Source organism: Callorhinchus milii, unplaced genomic scaffold, assembly GCF_018977255.1.
Source record: "Callorhinchus milii isolate IMCB2004 unplaced genomic scaffold, IMCB_Cmil_1.0 Scaffold1, whole genome shotgun sequence".
Classification (NCBI taxonomy): domain Eukaryota; kingdom Metazoa; phylum Chordata; class Chondrichthyes; order Chimaeriformes; family Callorhinchidae; genus Callorhinchus; species Callorhinchus milii.
In genome coordinates this window covers 12,932,753-12,949,551 of record NW_024704742.1, presented here as the reverse complement: position 1 = coordinate 12,949,551, position 16,799 = coordinate 12,932,753, and the positions used below count along the sequence as shown (strand labels likewise).

At 39.4% G+C, this 16,799-nt stretch overlaps 1 protein-coding gene across 4 annotated transcripts in view; it reads right to left on the bottom strand.

Moving 5' to 3' along the window:
- The window catches only part of LOC103190390 (La ribonucleoprotein 1B), a 67,854-nt gene that overhangs the window by 32,647 nt on the left and 18,408 nt on the right, over positions 1-16,799 (bottom strand). For all 4 annotated transcript variants that reach the window (XM_007911146.2, XM_007911145.2, XM_007911147.2 and 1 more), the window contains exons 3-5: positions 10,306-10,367; positions 8,657-8,716; positions 7,243-7,426 (exon numbers count right to left, since the gene is read on the bottom strand). In XM_007911146.2, the coding sequence (XP_007909337.2) occupies positions 7,243-7,426; positions 8,657-8,716; positions 10,306-10,367 (306 nt within the window). The remainder of the gene's footprint in view (positions 1-7,242; positions 7,427-8,656; positions 8,717-10,305; positions 10,368-16,799) is intronic.

The window sequence follows — 16,799 nt, the reverse complement described above, 5'->3', positions numbered from 1 at the left end:
TTAGTATTACAGCTCCCGGTGAGAACATGGTTATATTAAAGACCCAGGTCCTGTGAACATTATCAAAATGAACTATTCAAATAAAATGGTGGATGAACAGGCAGAAAGCAGACCAACTTATACTAGAGAACCATCATGCGTATCTAGGAAATTAAAAAAAGATTAGAGATAGAATACGTCAATTTACAGAAAGCTTTTCTTCACAAGATTAGGAAAATTCACAATGAGCTGGAAATATATTTTCGTTACTTTTCATGTAGTTATTGAAATTTAAGCTTTAACTCACATAATAGCAATAGTTCTAGGTCAGATCAACAGTTAAGACAACAGGAGAAATTGGCAGCCTTTGTAATAATACATTAGTTATTTTCTGGCTGTACAATGTGAACTTATAAACTTTAAATTAACATTTGGTCTGAAATGGATTACGTGGAAAAGAATCAAACAGATTAATATATACAGTAGATCCACACTAATAGTTGACCAATAAAATAGGTGATGCATAATAAATAAAGCAATAAACTCCATCATATGTAAATGATCTTCGGCAGAAGTATATAACAAGGCTGCTTTCAATTGTGAAAACACATCTGAATTAAATTTCATTTTTATTACCGAAATGGATTACAGTAAAATAGGTTTTTGTTTTGTTGCATGAATTAGATAAATTGCAAAGATCTCTACTACACTGACACAAAACAGACCATATTGTTCATGCTACCCTGTGTGAAGGGTGTTATACAAAAGAAAATCGTTGTTTAATAAACCCTCATCCCTCTCTAGTTGCCACCAGACAGAAATAATTTAATTCACCCACTATGGCTATAATAAGCAATAGTTTAAAGTGTGTATGACAAACAATATTAATTGACTAAAAACATTTAGTCCATTTGGGAGGAAATCCTCAATTCACCCATATCTGTGGATGAATTCTATAACAGCAACAACAAAAGTACATTTGTAAATGTCTTTCAAGTCGAGACGACGCCTCAAGGCGCTGGACGGACAGAGTTACGGGCCCGAGTTGGGGGTCAGGGAGGGTGGAGGGCAAGAGGGGAAGCAGGGAGATTGAAAGCACGGTCGAAGAGGGTCTTGAGATGGGTCTTGAAGGTAGCAAGGGAGGGGTGAGGTGGAGGGACTGCGGGATGGAGTTCCAGTGGTTGGGGACGGAGTGGCAGAAGGCCCGCCCACCAATAGTGGGGCGAGCGAGTCGGGGGAGGTGAAGCAGGTGGGAGCCTGCTTAGCAGATGGAGCGACTAGGATGGTAGGGGGTTAAGAAGTCTTAAAGGTAGGGGGGAGAAAGAACGTGGAGGGCTTTGAAGGTGAGAAACAGGATCGTGAACGGTATCCGCTGTGTGATGGGAAGCCAGTAGAGTTGGGCAAAGATGAGGGTGACAGGGCTGTGGAGCCTAGTGTGGGAGAGGACACGGGTTGCAGAGTCTGGATGATCTGCAGCCTATGGAGAGAATTTGGGGAGGCCGACAAGCAATGAGTTTGCATAGTCGAGCCTCGATGTGATGAAAGCATGTATGAGGGTTTCGGGGGCCTGCGGTGTGAGGCCGCCGAAACCCTCATACATAGTGATTCTACAATCACTATTGACCAGTATTTTATCATGCCTCATTGGATGCCAGACCCAATTTATTAAAATTACAATTTGATCATTAACATTGGGGTTGTTATTGCGTCAGATTAATATTTGGAAAAATAAATGATTCATGGTAAAATTACCCCCACATTTGGGGGTAATTCGCACATTAAATCGCAGTAAAATAAACATTTTATATTCCTACATTTTTATTCCAAAACAACTGTAGTCTATGAATCGTCACCAAAAGAAACTATAGTATTGCTTTGACAAGATTCTCAAACTCAAAAGCATATAAAAACAAGAAAGACATTTCCAACCAGCACACACTTTATTTATTGCTCCATTCGTTGCAGAATACCTTTAGTTTTTGAAAATATTCCACATGGCAGACATTAGCGATGTTTAGTATGCATCTGGCAGTCAGTCAGTCAATGAGGATAAAACAAACCAACCAATTAAAAGACAAAAATACTAAAAAGTGGTAAACCATGAAACTGAATAGCAATAAAATACTGTATGTAACTGAATAATTGGGTGATCACTGAATAAGATTAACCACTGAATAAAACTATCAAATAGATGAGAGAACTCCCATCCATTTTCAAAGCACCATTGTTTGAACCTAATGGGTTCAGAATATGTTGCTTTTGGCAAACAAGTCCTTATACCTGGGATTTTGTTTCTCTTTTCCCCTTTCTTCTCTCCCCCAACCCTTCCCCAATTCCTTTTTGTAGATATTCTTTTCCTCCCTCCCCACAAATATCTGCTTGCTTAGCTTTTCCTTCCTGCCTGACTTGTTTGATTCCACTTACACAGCATATCCTTTGACTGGAAGAGGAGCCTACACACCTAGACACATAATTAAAGAGGATACAATCCAGGAGTCTCTCCAAATGTGTATGGCTTATCAAGCATACTTGCTGATGTTTGTGCAAAGTAGATCCAAATTGACTTGATTGCTTCACAACATCCTGCTGTGTCCAGGAGTCTGGTATGGCTAGGCACTCCAAGAATGAAGACCCTACTAGGCTGATGGCAGCAATCTTGAGGATTATTGACCAGGACACTAAGAGAAACTACCTTCTCTTTTTTGAAATGGTCTCACTGCTTTTACCTCCAGCTGGTGAATAACCTTTGGCAACCAGCAGAATGTGGCTCTGGAAACTTTACAAATACTTTGTTGATGCTACTTGGGCAGAGTGTCCAAATGATCTCCCTGTTGGAATGAAGGAGGATTGTATTGAATTGAGAAGGGATAGCAGAATGTCAGAAAGGAAAAGGCCTCAGCCTTGCCTCTTCTTCTGCCACGAATTGCAGTGGATACTTTGCTCAGACGAGCAAAATTCATTAGTTTACTCTCATAACTTCAACCCATTTGGTTCAAACAATAGTGCTTTGACAATGGATGGGAGTACTCCATAGACTTGGCTTAGAGATGCCCAAAAAGGAGAAGTGCAACATGGCCTTGTGCCTAGCAAAAGTGAACATGCAAAATGCATTCTAATCATCTACTAATTGACTGTTTGTTTCCATGGATGCTATCCCGAGTGAAGGGTGCCATAAATGTAAGTAGTTGTTGTTGTAACATGGCAGCACTTTAGACAGTAAGTCACAAATAATTCTGTTATATTTGAAAGTTTTAGTGGATTAAACGTAATTCAACAAAACTACAATGAAATGGCAGTATCTGTGCAACTGACTGTAAAAGGACATAATGAAAACAGGACTGTACTTTTGGAGAAACTTGAGATGGGTCAAGACAGATCCCGATGACTGCATGCACACCATAAAAGGTAACACTGTTCAACGCTCAAAATGTCCAGACTCAACAAGCTGTACCCAATGCCAACAGCTAAGTAGTTAAAATGGGCTGGCTTTTGAAAAAATATCTGTTCCAGAATCTGAGATTTGAGGTACTTCCTACGACAGTTAATATCTGACCAACAAAAACTCCAAGATCTCAGAGATGTATTTGTTTGTAAGCCAATGTGAGATAACCAGAATCAGTTTTCTGTTTCTCATTGGCCCCGAGAAATATAGAAACAAAGGGGAAATCCTGAGAAACAACAGTTTCCATACAAAAAAAATCTGTCTAGCCTGAAGGATGAGAAGTTTGGCGATTGTGTAATGAAGAAAATAAATAAAATAAAAATGTTATCCATGTCTTGAAATATGGAGAGTGGATCTTCCACTTTTGACAAACAATAGTTGCATCTGTGTTGCTCACCCTGCCAAAAAGTTGAGCAGGGTGCCACCCTGTAGTTCAGATACCAAATTCTGACCAGAACTACAACTTGGCACAGAGATCAGGAGTGATCTCTGTGAGACCCCCCACTTTTTGTATGTCAGTCAACTTTGGTACCAACATTTCCCAGGAATGTGCAAAAGAGACCAAAATATGCATAAGTCCCATTAAGATTTCTGGTGAAAAGAATAAAATCACATTTTGGAACACAAAGGACAAACAGAAATGTAGCTGGAACATCTATTCAACGCAAAGGTCTTCTGAGCCCAATCAGCTAATTACAGACAGAAGCACTCACCGCTGTCCAAAATCAGTAGTAGCTATGAACATCTGGGGAAGGAGCCAAGATAGGTCAAAGGGATCCACATCAATCTACCATGTATTAAGATTTAAAAATGGCAAAAATCAAATCATGCTGCTCAAAAGGTTTGAGAATCTAAAATGGACTTTGCTTTTGTCCAATTGTGTCCAAGTTTTGTCTAAGTTTCTTACCATAATATGGGATTCCCAGCTAGGAAGCATTTATGACAGGGTAAATGAGGAGAATACATTGGATCTAGGATTAGGCCTCATCAATTTCCATTAACTGTTTTAATCTATATGGAGACCACGGATTGGTTAAACTGGAAATACTAGCAACTTTCATTTACATAGCACCTTTCATGTTGGATGTCTCAGAGCAATTTACAATGACTAGGTTGAAGGTTGAGTAAAAGAAAAAGGAGGCAACAATAGGCAGGGTTGAAGAGGCGGGTTTTAAGGCAGGATTTAAAGACAAAGGGTGCGAGGTAGAATGAGGGTTTACTCTGGTTCCAGAGTTTAGATGTGTAGTAGCTCAGGGCTTTGCCACCGACAGTGATATGGAAGGGGCAAAGCCAAACAATGTTGGCTAAGTGGAGGATGTGAACTGAGAAGTTGGGAAGGAAAACAGTTGGTACTGTTCTTGCCCTTAGTTAGAAAGTTGTGGGTCAAGGCCCACGCCAGGAAGTGAACTCACATAGTTTAGGCTGACACTCCAGTGCAGTGCTAGGGGTGTGTATCATCGTTGGAAGTGCCAAGCTTCATTTAAAATGTTAAACTAATGTCCTGGCTGCTTTTCAGGTGGATGCAAAATATCCCTGGCTCTACTCAAAAAAGTAAATGGAGTTTCTCCCAAAGTCCTGGCTAACAATCAATTTATGGCTGTTTGTGGGACATCGATGTGTGCAATTAGGCCTGTGCGTTTCCCCACAAATATACAAACACTCCACTTCACAGCAAATTCTGTGAAGTGCTTCAAGACATCCTCATATCATGAAAGATGCTACATCAAATTCCAGGAATATATAAACTACTGTAATATGTCACAACAATTTCTGGATTAAGTAACTTTAAACAAGAATCAGTTAACAAAATCTTGTTTATGTTGTTTTTCAAGTTCCTACTTTGTCTCAAGTGAAAGACAGTAACAACAAATTACATTTGTATGGCTCCTTTCACGTTGAGAGGACGTCCCACGGTGATGGACAGTCAGGGATTTGGACCCGAGCTGCGGATTCAGACCACAAGGGGTGGAGGGCAGGGATTCACCCTAATTGAATAAATAAAACTAATGGATGAGAACAACACAAGAGTTTGTATGCTTTATTGCAAATCTGTCTCTTGGATAAATATTTGATCCAACGCATTATAACAGCATTTTTTCTTGTGGAGTTTAATCTAATTTAAGCGTTCTGAGATGCTGCCCCATGTGAAGGGCACTATATAAATGCAAGTTGTTGTTGTACATGTTATAATCTAAAGTCAAATAAAAATACAAATACTAGACCAAAATGTTTTTCAGAAGCTAAAAGACAAAATTAGATCAATGGTTCTTCAATAAGAAATACTTCCAAGTCTCTACCTTTACCCTAGTTTCAAAAAAAAGTGCAAATTTCCCTCATTTTTTTTCAGGGACAATGAATACATTAATTGCTTAGGATCAGAATATTTAAAGGCTTTCATAAGCAAGATCTCTTCAGGGCTGAAGAGCCCTATCTTATCCAGTTTTTCTCATAGAGAGGAGTCCTGCAGCTCAGTGGTTAAGAGTATTCGCCTTGCAAGCAAGACACCTGGGTTCAATTCCAGACAGGGCAAAACCTTGGACAAGTTTCCTTACTCCACACGCCTAATAATAATCCCTCCAAAACAAAATAAATTGGTCATTTTCAATCTACGACTGTTTGTGGGACACTGCTGTGCGCAATTGACTGCCGCGTTTCACCCACAAATATACAGTCAATTCAGTTTACAGTCTATTCTATGTAGCGCTTTGAGACGTCGAGAAGACGTGATAATATCAAATATTAAATGCAAGGATTATTATATTACTCATCCCTCAAGGTGGTTCATTTTGTTAAGAGTCTAACACAAGGAATCATCCTCACTGTTCTCCTTTGAACTGCCTTGGTAACTCCCCAACATTGTGGCAAATTCAGAAATACAGTAAAGAAAACAGTAATGGGATAGCTCATTAAACCTAAGTTTAGGCTGACCAGAGCACCCTGCAGCTTGAACATGACTTCCTGTTATCTAAATTCAACTGATATGGCAATCTAGCCCAGTATCCTGTGTCACTTGATTATTACAGCCCCACACTGTTTTAACATGGTGTAATAAATCAACCTTATGCTTCTTTCAACTTCCCCCATGGCAGGTTCTATTCTCTCATGTAGAGACCAAGATCATTGACATGCAAGATAATATCATTGGTGGTAAGAAAGCACCAGTATAAAAATGATGGGACAAATGGCCTCCTTGTGGCAAACAATGTATGACTGAATTTCTTATGTCTGAAGGAAAAAACGCTTTACATGGCAGAAAAAAAATCTATAAGCTGAAAACAAGTAAACAGGTTTTTGACAATGGCCTTTCTTGCGAGAATGAATTTAAGAGAAACCACTAACTTTGATGAAGAATAAACACTTCTCGCTTAAGACTTTCCTGCATTTTATCCCATTTTATTCTGCATTTAACGAATGCCTAAATTGTTAAGCGATTCAAAATGAGGAGCCTGTTTTTCATAGAGTAAATATGGTTAACCTTAAAAAACATTTAATTTTATTCGCCAAATATTGCATAGATTCGCAATATTAATAATGCATTATGCACTTGACAAAGGGAAATCTTATGATAAGACGGCTGGCTAGGTCCAATATCCCAGGACCTGTGTGCTTCCTGTCCACAGTAAACCTACACTACAGGGTACTGTGTCAGAGATTCCCTGTATTAAGATATAAAATGTTCTTTTGAAAGTCCATAGCAGTGTCTGAAAGATACAAAATCAGGGACCAAGAGTTCAAACTACAATGTTCTCTTAAAGCAGGGAAAGTGCGCTGAAGATTTAGATTAGCAAGTTTATTCATAACCTAGACATGCTAAAACTTACCCTTTTTTCCTTTCTGCGAAGATCCCTGGGAATCATCATCGATCCCTGACTTTTCATCATCCTCTTCATCGTCCTGCGTTTCACGGTTCTCTTTACTTTCACTGTTATCTCTCTTTTCGGGTCGGTCTTTTTTCTTATTTTTATTTAGAGGCTTTTTGTTTTGTTGATTCATAATGTTGTTATGCTAAGAGTCATTAATAGAGATGAAACAGTCAGAAGTACATGTTTTAAAACAGTAGAATTTCTTAAATCAGTCAAATTAACAGGTGCACCTATCTCGAACAGTTTACAGTGTTTGCATCATTGTCAATTTAGTAGCTGACAAAGCTATACATAAAATGCATTATAAAATTGATTATATATTATTAATAAATTTACATTTATTATAAATTTATTATAAAATCATTTTGCATAATTTGAGGAAAGCTTTATTTAAAATAAAAGCTTGGGCTAAACTGGATATTAATCTCTGATAATGGTTAAAATAATATTCAAAACAAGTAAACTGATGAGTTCAAAGTGTGTCATAGCTTTGCAGATTCGAAATTCAGTTCCACTCTCAACCGCACCATATTTCCATTAGTTCTCCTGTTTATAAAATGCATGGTCCTAAAACATCGATTATTTTTTGGACTGTTTTATTAAAAATACTTAAGTGTTTAAATAAAAAAGGGTGTAGTACACGTAAAAGTATTCAAACAGTACTCAAAATCGCAGAATAGGGTACATGAAACAGTAAGTTGATGGTTGAGAAGGATTAATGGCTGTAGTTTTCAAACTGGAAAATAGCAGTGAGCATCATTCAAGATCAGTGTGATGAAAAGTTGTGTGATGAAAAGTTGCTGAAAAAGGAGGGCAGGAGATTTGGTGGGGGAGGAGGGGACAGAAGAAAATGAGGCCAAGATGATAAGCAAAGACTTGAAAGCTAAAGTATTCAAATTAATCCTGAATCGAAGCTCAGAAGACCTTTAAATTCAGGGGGAAGATTTTTAAACTTTTACTAAAGACAACTGGAACTAAAAAGTAAACTAAAATTTCTGGAGCAAATTACCTCATTTCATCACAGCAATGTCCTATTTGTTAGAACAAATAGCACCTGGAAGAAAAATAGGTTAACCAACCCCAGGTGGCAGAATGGGTAAAAGCACTGCCTTCACTGCAGCACTGGGCCAGGTTGTAAATTTAGATTTTATTCTATGTAACAGTTGGGGGAAGGGGAATATCCTTCAGGGTTCTGATCGCTGTCAAGAGATCATGATGTGTGAATTTCAAATCTGCAGAGGTACAAAATTAGGCTTTGCTGTAATGGCCACTATGGTTAAACAATTCATTCGCACAAGTATTGAATACTCTCATGTTTCAGCTCAAACTGAAAAAATGTAGCCTCTAAATGTCACAGTGAACATTAACATACCTCTTTATAAGCGATTTCCCCTGGTGTGGGCCAATTTGTAATGTCACTGAAGTCACTTGCCTGCAATGGGGGAGGGAGGATGAAAAATTAGACTGTTCAAAATAAGATTCAGTACATGTAACATTAGAATATTTAATCAGATTAACAAAGTTTACTAACTAGAAAAGTAATAATCCTTGCATTTGATACGGTGACTTTCATAACAAGACAATGTCTCAAAAGTATTTCACAGAATTCACTGTAAAGTGTAATGACTATTTTTGAATAGCAGATAATGGGCTACCCAGCTTGTTGGCGTGAAATACAAATGGGAACCAGCATACTGCTTTTCCTTGTATTATGCTCTGAGGGCACTTGACCTGCACAGGAGGCAAGATCTCCCAAAAGACAAGGATCAAGGACGTTTGATCAAGCTCAAATTATTTGGTATTGGGAGGAGCATTGTCAACAATTATCAGTTATCGTGGAATCTTCAGGCTCCTGTGAAATGTCTGTAATCTCATGTTCAGGACCACAGCCATACTGTCTAAAGTATTAACGACAGCACTGTACAACTACCCAGAGATGGCTTTAATGTACAGTTGTCTAAATCAATGTGTCCAACAGACAGCACGTGGGCCGCCAGCGGCCAAGTGAGAATTTTATGTGGCCTGCGACCATTTCCACCATTACAACTTCCACTCTATCCCTCCCTCCCCGGTGAACATCCTCCCATGGCAACGGAAGGAGCCAGCGATAGTGAGTTCGAGTGGGGGGAGGGGGGGCAGAGGACGGGTGGGGGGGCGGGAGAGGACGGGTGGGGGGGGGGGGGGGGGGGGGGGGGGGGGGGGGGGGGCGGGAGAGGACGGGTGGGGGGGCGGGAGAGGACGGGTGGGGGGCGGGAGAGGACGGGTGGGGGGCGGGAGAGGACGGGTGGGGGGCGGGAGAGGACGGGTGGGGGGCGGGAGAGGACGGGTGGGGGCGGGAGAGGACGGGTGGGGGGCGGGAGAGGACGGGTGGGGGGCGGGAGAGGACGGGTGGGGGGCGGGAGAGGACGGGTGGGGGGGGCGGGAGAGGAGGGTGGGGGGGGGGCGGGAGAGGATGGGTGGGGGGGGGGCGGGAGAGGATGGAGTGGGGGGTGGGGGTGGGAGAGGATGGAGTGGGGGGTGGGGGCGGGAGTGGAAAGGGGTAGGGGAGAAGAGTGATTGAGAGTGGGAAGGTGGAGCGTGAGAGGGAAGAGAGAGCGAGGGGGAGTGAGAAAGAGTAATTGAGAGTGTGCGTGAGAGGAGAGTGCCTGAGAGGGAGGAGAGAAAATGTCTTTCCCCCTCCCCAGGTTTGTCTTTCCAAAATGGTGCAGAGAACTATAAGCTTTACAATAGGCAAGATCTAGGGTCAACAGTAAGAAATTAACGGTGCTAAATTTGTTTTCGTTGTCATTCTCTGGTCTAACAGCTGAATCTACTCCTAGTGACATCAAGTATATTGGAACAATATTATAATGTGTTGGCTACATTATAATAATGTGTAGGACCTAAACACTGGAATACTTTTGTAATTAGCATTTATCTTCCATATAAAAAGTTTCCAATAAGAAGGGGTTGATAAGACTGCATAAAACCAATTATCCAAGACAATTTCAGTATGCATATTTAATCCTTTAAAAGACATACCTTTCCAGGTTTCTTTATCTTCGGCTTGCTTGCCTTGATTACTTTGGTTGAACTTTGTTGGTCTGAAAAGAAAAAAATTAAAAGGGTCAAAATGCAATAATACTGGGCCAGGCAGAAGAGGGAGGTGAACATAAGTGTGGTCACAGAGGCAGGTCTTAAAGTGGGATTTAAAGATAACGAAGGGTGCAGCAGAGAGTGAGATAGGGAGTTCCAGAGATGAAGGCGGTAGTGGTGCAGAGGCTTTGGGGGGCATGCAAATGTAGTATGAGTAGGTCAGAGAGATACGGAGTTGATGTGGCATGAAGGAGATGTACGTGAGCATGAGGATCTTGAAGTCTATCCTTTCGGCAGGCGAGGTCTCGGTGATGGGTGTGCGGAGTTTGGTACAGGTTACGGGTGGCGGAGGTTTGGATAAGATGGATGGCGAACTAGGGAAAGTTCAAGAAGGATAACATACACATTAAGAAACAGTCAGCAGCATTAAATATTGGATACTATTCTAACCCGTTCAAAGAATAAAAATTCACCCGAAATAATGAATAGATTCAAACATAACGTGCACTATCCAGTATTTGGACTGCACCGTCAATGTATCGTTTTCTACAATTAAACTATTTTTCCTCGCATTCATAGTCCTTTCTCTCATCTTATGCACTGCAGTCGAGGCTTGCTCCAATGTCTCTGCATTTCTATAATCTACACTGAAAGATTCACAAGACCTGTCCAGTCACTGACCCTTTACCGTCAGCAACTACCTGGACCCTCCTGACAGACAGGAAAGAAGGATCCTGGGAGTCATACTATATGGTTCAATAACAAATTACACTACCACATTCACACTACTTTTCTATCTACACATTCAGATTTGGTAAAACAATTCTCAAATAACATTTATGCATACACAATAAATGGTTATTTCACTTTTCAGGTAGTGAAAAGCACTTTGCAGAATATAATTCAAAGTGATTTGCCTGTATTTTGTTAGTTTTTTAAAAAATGTTTAAAAAGGGATGGCTACCCTTTGCGCATAGCAATGTTTTACAAACAAACATGAAGTGAATGGCGTATCTTATTTGGGGGATTGTTGTGCACCTATTAGATGCTTCCTTCTATTTTTGAATAGTGACACAAAATCTTTAACATCCATATGAACAGGCTTTGATTTAACTTTTCATCTGAAGGACGTCACCTCCAATAATGTGACAAACGTTGAAGTGTCAGTGTTCCCAAGTCCCGACATGGGGCTGAATCCTTCTGACTCCCAAGGCGAGAGAGATACCAACTGAGCCAGGCTGACACCAATTCAGTCCTGGCCTTCACTGAGATCTGTTGGGAGCCTTTATTGCAGCCCACATTCCCAGATTAGAATCAGACACATGAACATCAGGCTGAGCTCAGGGAAAACCTTTTTATTTAAAGTTTTCAAACATAGTTCAGAATCGCGATTCGAAAGGAGAAAGAATCAACAGATAAGTGGAAGATATTAGAGACGCAGAGCATAAGTGCACGAGGCAGAGCCACCTATTGAAAGTGACACACCAACACACACACACACACACAGATCCATTACCCACATTGTTATATCTGCCCTCTTGTTAGCCTGCAGGTGAAATGCTAGATACAGTTCTTGCCGATGCAACATTTTCATGGATGAGCTATGAAGTACAATTAAATAAGCTAGGCCACTTCATAATTGAAAATATCCATTTCAGTGGGCACTCAGATATACAAGATACAAAGTGAGATTGAGAAAATAAAGCTGATCATTGGGATAACAAGGCATCAGGACAAGATACAAGTGGTGAAGAGCAATTTCAGGATTGACACAATGTAGTATTTCTGTACATAGAGCACAATTAATGCCTGGAAAAAGTTAATAGGAGGGATTGTTGAGACCATGTTTCTGGACTCATTCAAGAACCAGCTGGATCCTGCAAACATATTCCAGAAGGATGAGATCAAATGAGCTAAAGGGTCTTTATCCAAACCTCTGGTGATCAAAATGTATGCGAACATTAGAGATGATTGGACCAAATAGGTGAACTTAATTTTTTTATGGCAAATATTCCCAATCATTTATGACCTGCAACACTATTGTGAGGTCACAGCTACAAAATAATAGTCCCACAATTAAGAAAAAAACACCTAAGAGGCAAATGAAGTTTTAAATATTCATAGTTACTTTACTGTTAACTCACCACCATTGAAGTCTACAATTTAAAATATCCCCTTTGCAATAATAATTATTAACAACAAGGACCTACTCTCATCTTAGAGGGGTCATCAATGATAACGATAAATAATTTATATAGTGCCTTTCATATCAAGAGTGCATCTCAAAACACTTAACACTGTAAAGTATAGATACTGTATATTTTGTATGGAGAAACACCAGCTAATTTGTACCCAGCAATGTTCCACAAAGAGCCATGAAGTGAGTAACTAATCTTAGTTGGGGATTCTTGGCCAGGGTGCTGGGAGAAGCTATTCCAAAAAGTACTTCCAAAGAAACTCCCAGAATTGTCATGAGCAGCCAAGAGCAGGAAATATCAGTAACAAGAAATACATAGTGATTCCACCCAGGATTCGTATCAGGATTTGACACTACGTACTTGCGATATATGCTCCATTGTCAGAAATGCCACCTTTCAATCAAGGAATTAATTCAGTCTCATTACTCTGATTCCATGCCACAATTCAAAAAGAAAAAGGAGCTTCTCACACTGTTAAAGCTAACAATTCTTCAGATTAATTGTTTATTTACCTCATGTCTCTTTGTGGGGTCCTACAGGTGCAAATAGCTGCCGTGTTTGCCAACAAAAATAGTAATTCCACAGTAATTACTTGAAGCACTTAAGACATTCTGATCTAAAAAAGCATGATAAAAATGCAAGTTCGAGTACATTATCTTTACCACATCTTTGCTTTGTTTTCTAAAAGTTCATCCAGAAATGCATACAAGTACTCACTGATCACCTAACCAACATCTTGCAGAAATATACTGGTCTATATTACGAGAAATCTGATGCAACTTTTTACCTTTGAAAATCCTTAACGAGATTGCTCTGTCCCTTAGGGAATACCCTCTCAAAACATTGTACTTCTATTTCACATTAAACCGTATCGGCCATTTATCTAACTATTTTCACTCCTTGATGTTTCCTACATTCTCCACATAGTTGCCATTCATCTTAATTTATTATAAGCAGTAAACTCACAAAAATATGCAGCCTGCTACAGAAAAGATTATATGGAGCCTGTGGTATTACTGCAAAATGCACCAACTTGCATCAAAAAAATGCAAAATAGCTGTTATAAAAACATTCAGAAACTATTGGTACATTCAAGTACAAGTGACAACAAACAAGTCCTTTTTTTAAAAAAAACATTTTGAAGCTCATGGATTAATTTATGTGTGTCTTTCATGCTAGAGCCAAGTGCAAAACATTTCTATCCTAGTACAAACACAAAGTTCCCACTGGTTTAATTTTTAATCTGATACAATTTTCAAGTAACACAGAAAAGTGATTCCAGTTAACCAAAAATCTAATTATGATCACTTGAAGAGTTTGCAGTGTGCATAAATATAAGAGCGTAACTTAACATGTTACAGGGATAAACAGGGGAAGCATCAGTATTAAAAACATGCACTGTTTACATATAGTGTATACATATGGAGTCCTGCAGCTCAGTGGTTAGAGCACTCGCCTCGCAAGTGAGAGACCTAGATTTGATTCCCAGCAGGGAGAAACCTTGGGCAAGTTTGCTTACTCCATACGCCTAATAATAATCCCTCAAGAAAAAAAAGTATAATAAATTGGTCACTTCAATCCACTACTGTTGTGGGACACTGCTGCGCGCAATTGGCTGCCGCCTTGCGCCCACAAAATATATAGTCAATTCATTTTACAGTATATTCTGTGAAGCGTTTTGAGACATCTAGAAGTTATGAAAAGTGCTATATCAAATGCAAGGATTATTATTTTTATAAAACTGTGAGCCTTTCACCTGAGTAGAGCCAGTCACAAAATAAAACATTCTACATTACTGTTTTAACAAGAGTAAAATATATACAAAAATATTTTAGTACATTTAATATCTTCACACACACATAGTATGATGGGCATGATGTTGGCAGTCATAGCATTGCTGACATTAAACATCTTATATCTGTAGTAGCAGTCACTGGATTCCTGTGTGCATCAACTCCAAGTACTCTGCATAACACTATTATTCTGTGACAATATTACAGTATCTCACTATCTAACAGTGGATAACCTTTACAACCCAATAAGACAGTAAGATCAATTATTTATTAATTACATAACTGTACAATTTGTGTCTTCTAATTTATCTATAGTACTTACAATCATCACAGTATTTGTAATACTGACTTTTGAAGCTGGAGTTTTAATTAGTATCTCAACTGTGAATTACACTGGGCTAGTTCCAATAAAGACACAAAGCAACCACCCTGAAGATTACAATAGGATAAACTACATTTATGTATTTCCATGCCATATTCAATTACATCTCTCGTAAATAAGAAAGAAAGTCAGATCAACTAAAAAGTATCAATTCAACTCCAGTACAGGCAGTACAGGCAGTGCAGGGCAGGGCAGGGCAGGCCAGGCCAGGGCAGGCCAGGCCAGGGCATCTTGATGATGTTATAATGGGGGCTGTGAGGTCATATTCAATTCAGCCACAGGTAGACAACTGGAGGAAATATGATTGTATAAGCATCACAGTGATGAAGTTTGCAACAGCTGGTCCCAAGACATATGAAGGCAAGACCTTATTTCATGGGAAGCATGGTAACAGCAAACAAGGTTCTAATTCGCTAAACACATTCAAATCCCACGTAGGACTAATTTAAGTAACAAAGAAGCATACTTGGCTGGCTCGATAAACCACCGTAGAACACTAAATATTGAAGAAAATATTTGTTAGGATAGCTATAACTGATCCTGCACCTATTTTCTGCTACTCAACTGCCAGAAATAAACAGTCACTAAAATGATCCATTAAGATTACATAATCTGGGACTCTCTAGTTGATTCAGTAAGTATGCAACCAGGCCAAAGAGACCAGGAAGATATGAAATTAATTCTTAGTCTGCAAAGTTATAATTTGGCTTGACATCAAATTACAGGAGAGTGGATCAAAAAGAAAAATTGTTACTCTTGATCATTCTCCAGAAGACCTCTCTCTGCTGGAAAGAACCTCCTATGTGAAAACAAAATTGAATGCAATTTATATCTGTGAGCTTCATGACACATGGATCTTTTATCATTGTAAAATATCTGTTGCATCTCATGCTGCCCAATACCGTACAACACATAAAACAAGGTAGGCAACAAGGAATCTTTACAAGCACTTAAGTAAAAATAATGCAAAACATGTTTACAGTACTGGAAAACATCTTAAGGACATGCATTGACCTCTCTCAATTGCATTAAAATGAGGGGCAATTATACCATAAAACTAAGGAGCAATTATAGTTCAAAATAATTTTAAAAGATTGGACACAAACAGGTTATTTGAGGTTGCACTATATTTACTTGGCCAATGGGAGTGCTTTAACAGTGAGATGTTTTGACAATATAGGCACAATAGCAAATTCACGAATATTTGCCATTACAAGATCACTCATTATCATAATATCCTTAGGATCCGTCATGTGATTAACTCTAGAATTCTAGGACTAACAAGTTATTTTTCTGCTCAATTTAGTATAACTACAAATCAAAGTCTGCAATAAAAGTCGCTCACACCAAAACAATGCACCCATGAAAAATTATCACATTCCAGAAAAGAAAATAGGGCTTGACTATGGAATCAAACCATTTAAATTAAAACTGAGGCTTTAAAATGGCTTCCATGACTCAGCATGCATAAAGTACAAGCATCAAGTAGACATCATCAAATTAACTTGTGCACAACTGGAATTGAAACTGGTAGTTTCTGAAAATATTTGGCTGCTAAAATTAACTATCGTTCCAGTAACTGAGCTCTTTCCATTAATCTCCACCCAATCACACCATCACAAATGCAATTCACACCATCAAAAAATCCAATTCCACACAGTTAAAGTTAACTCCAACTCACAGAATCATAGAATTATACAGCACTGAAGGAGGCCATTCGGTCCATTATGTCTTTGCCGGTTCTTTGAAAAGAGCTACCCAATTCAATTCCACCCCCCCCCCCCCCCCCTCCCCATAGCCTTGCAAACTTGTCCTCCCAAATAATTATCTACTTCTCTCTCAAAAGTCTCAAAATCGGTTCCCTTGGGTTACCGACCCACCCACCAGTGGAAATAGTTTTTCTTGTTCACCCTACCGAATCCCCTCATAATCTTGAAAACTTCTATTAAGTCTCCTCTTAACCTTCTCTGCTCCAAGGAGAATAATCCTCGCTTCTCAAGCCTCTCCTGATAACTGAAGTCCCTCATTCCTGGTACCATCCTGGTAAATCTCCTTTGCATCCTCTGC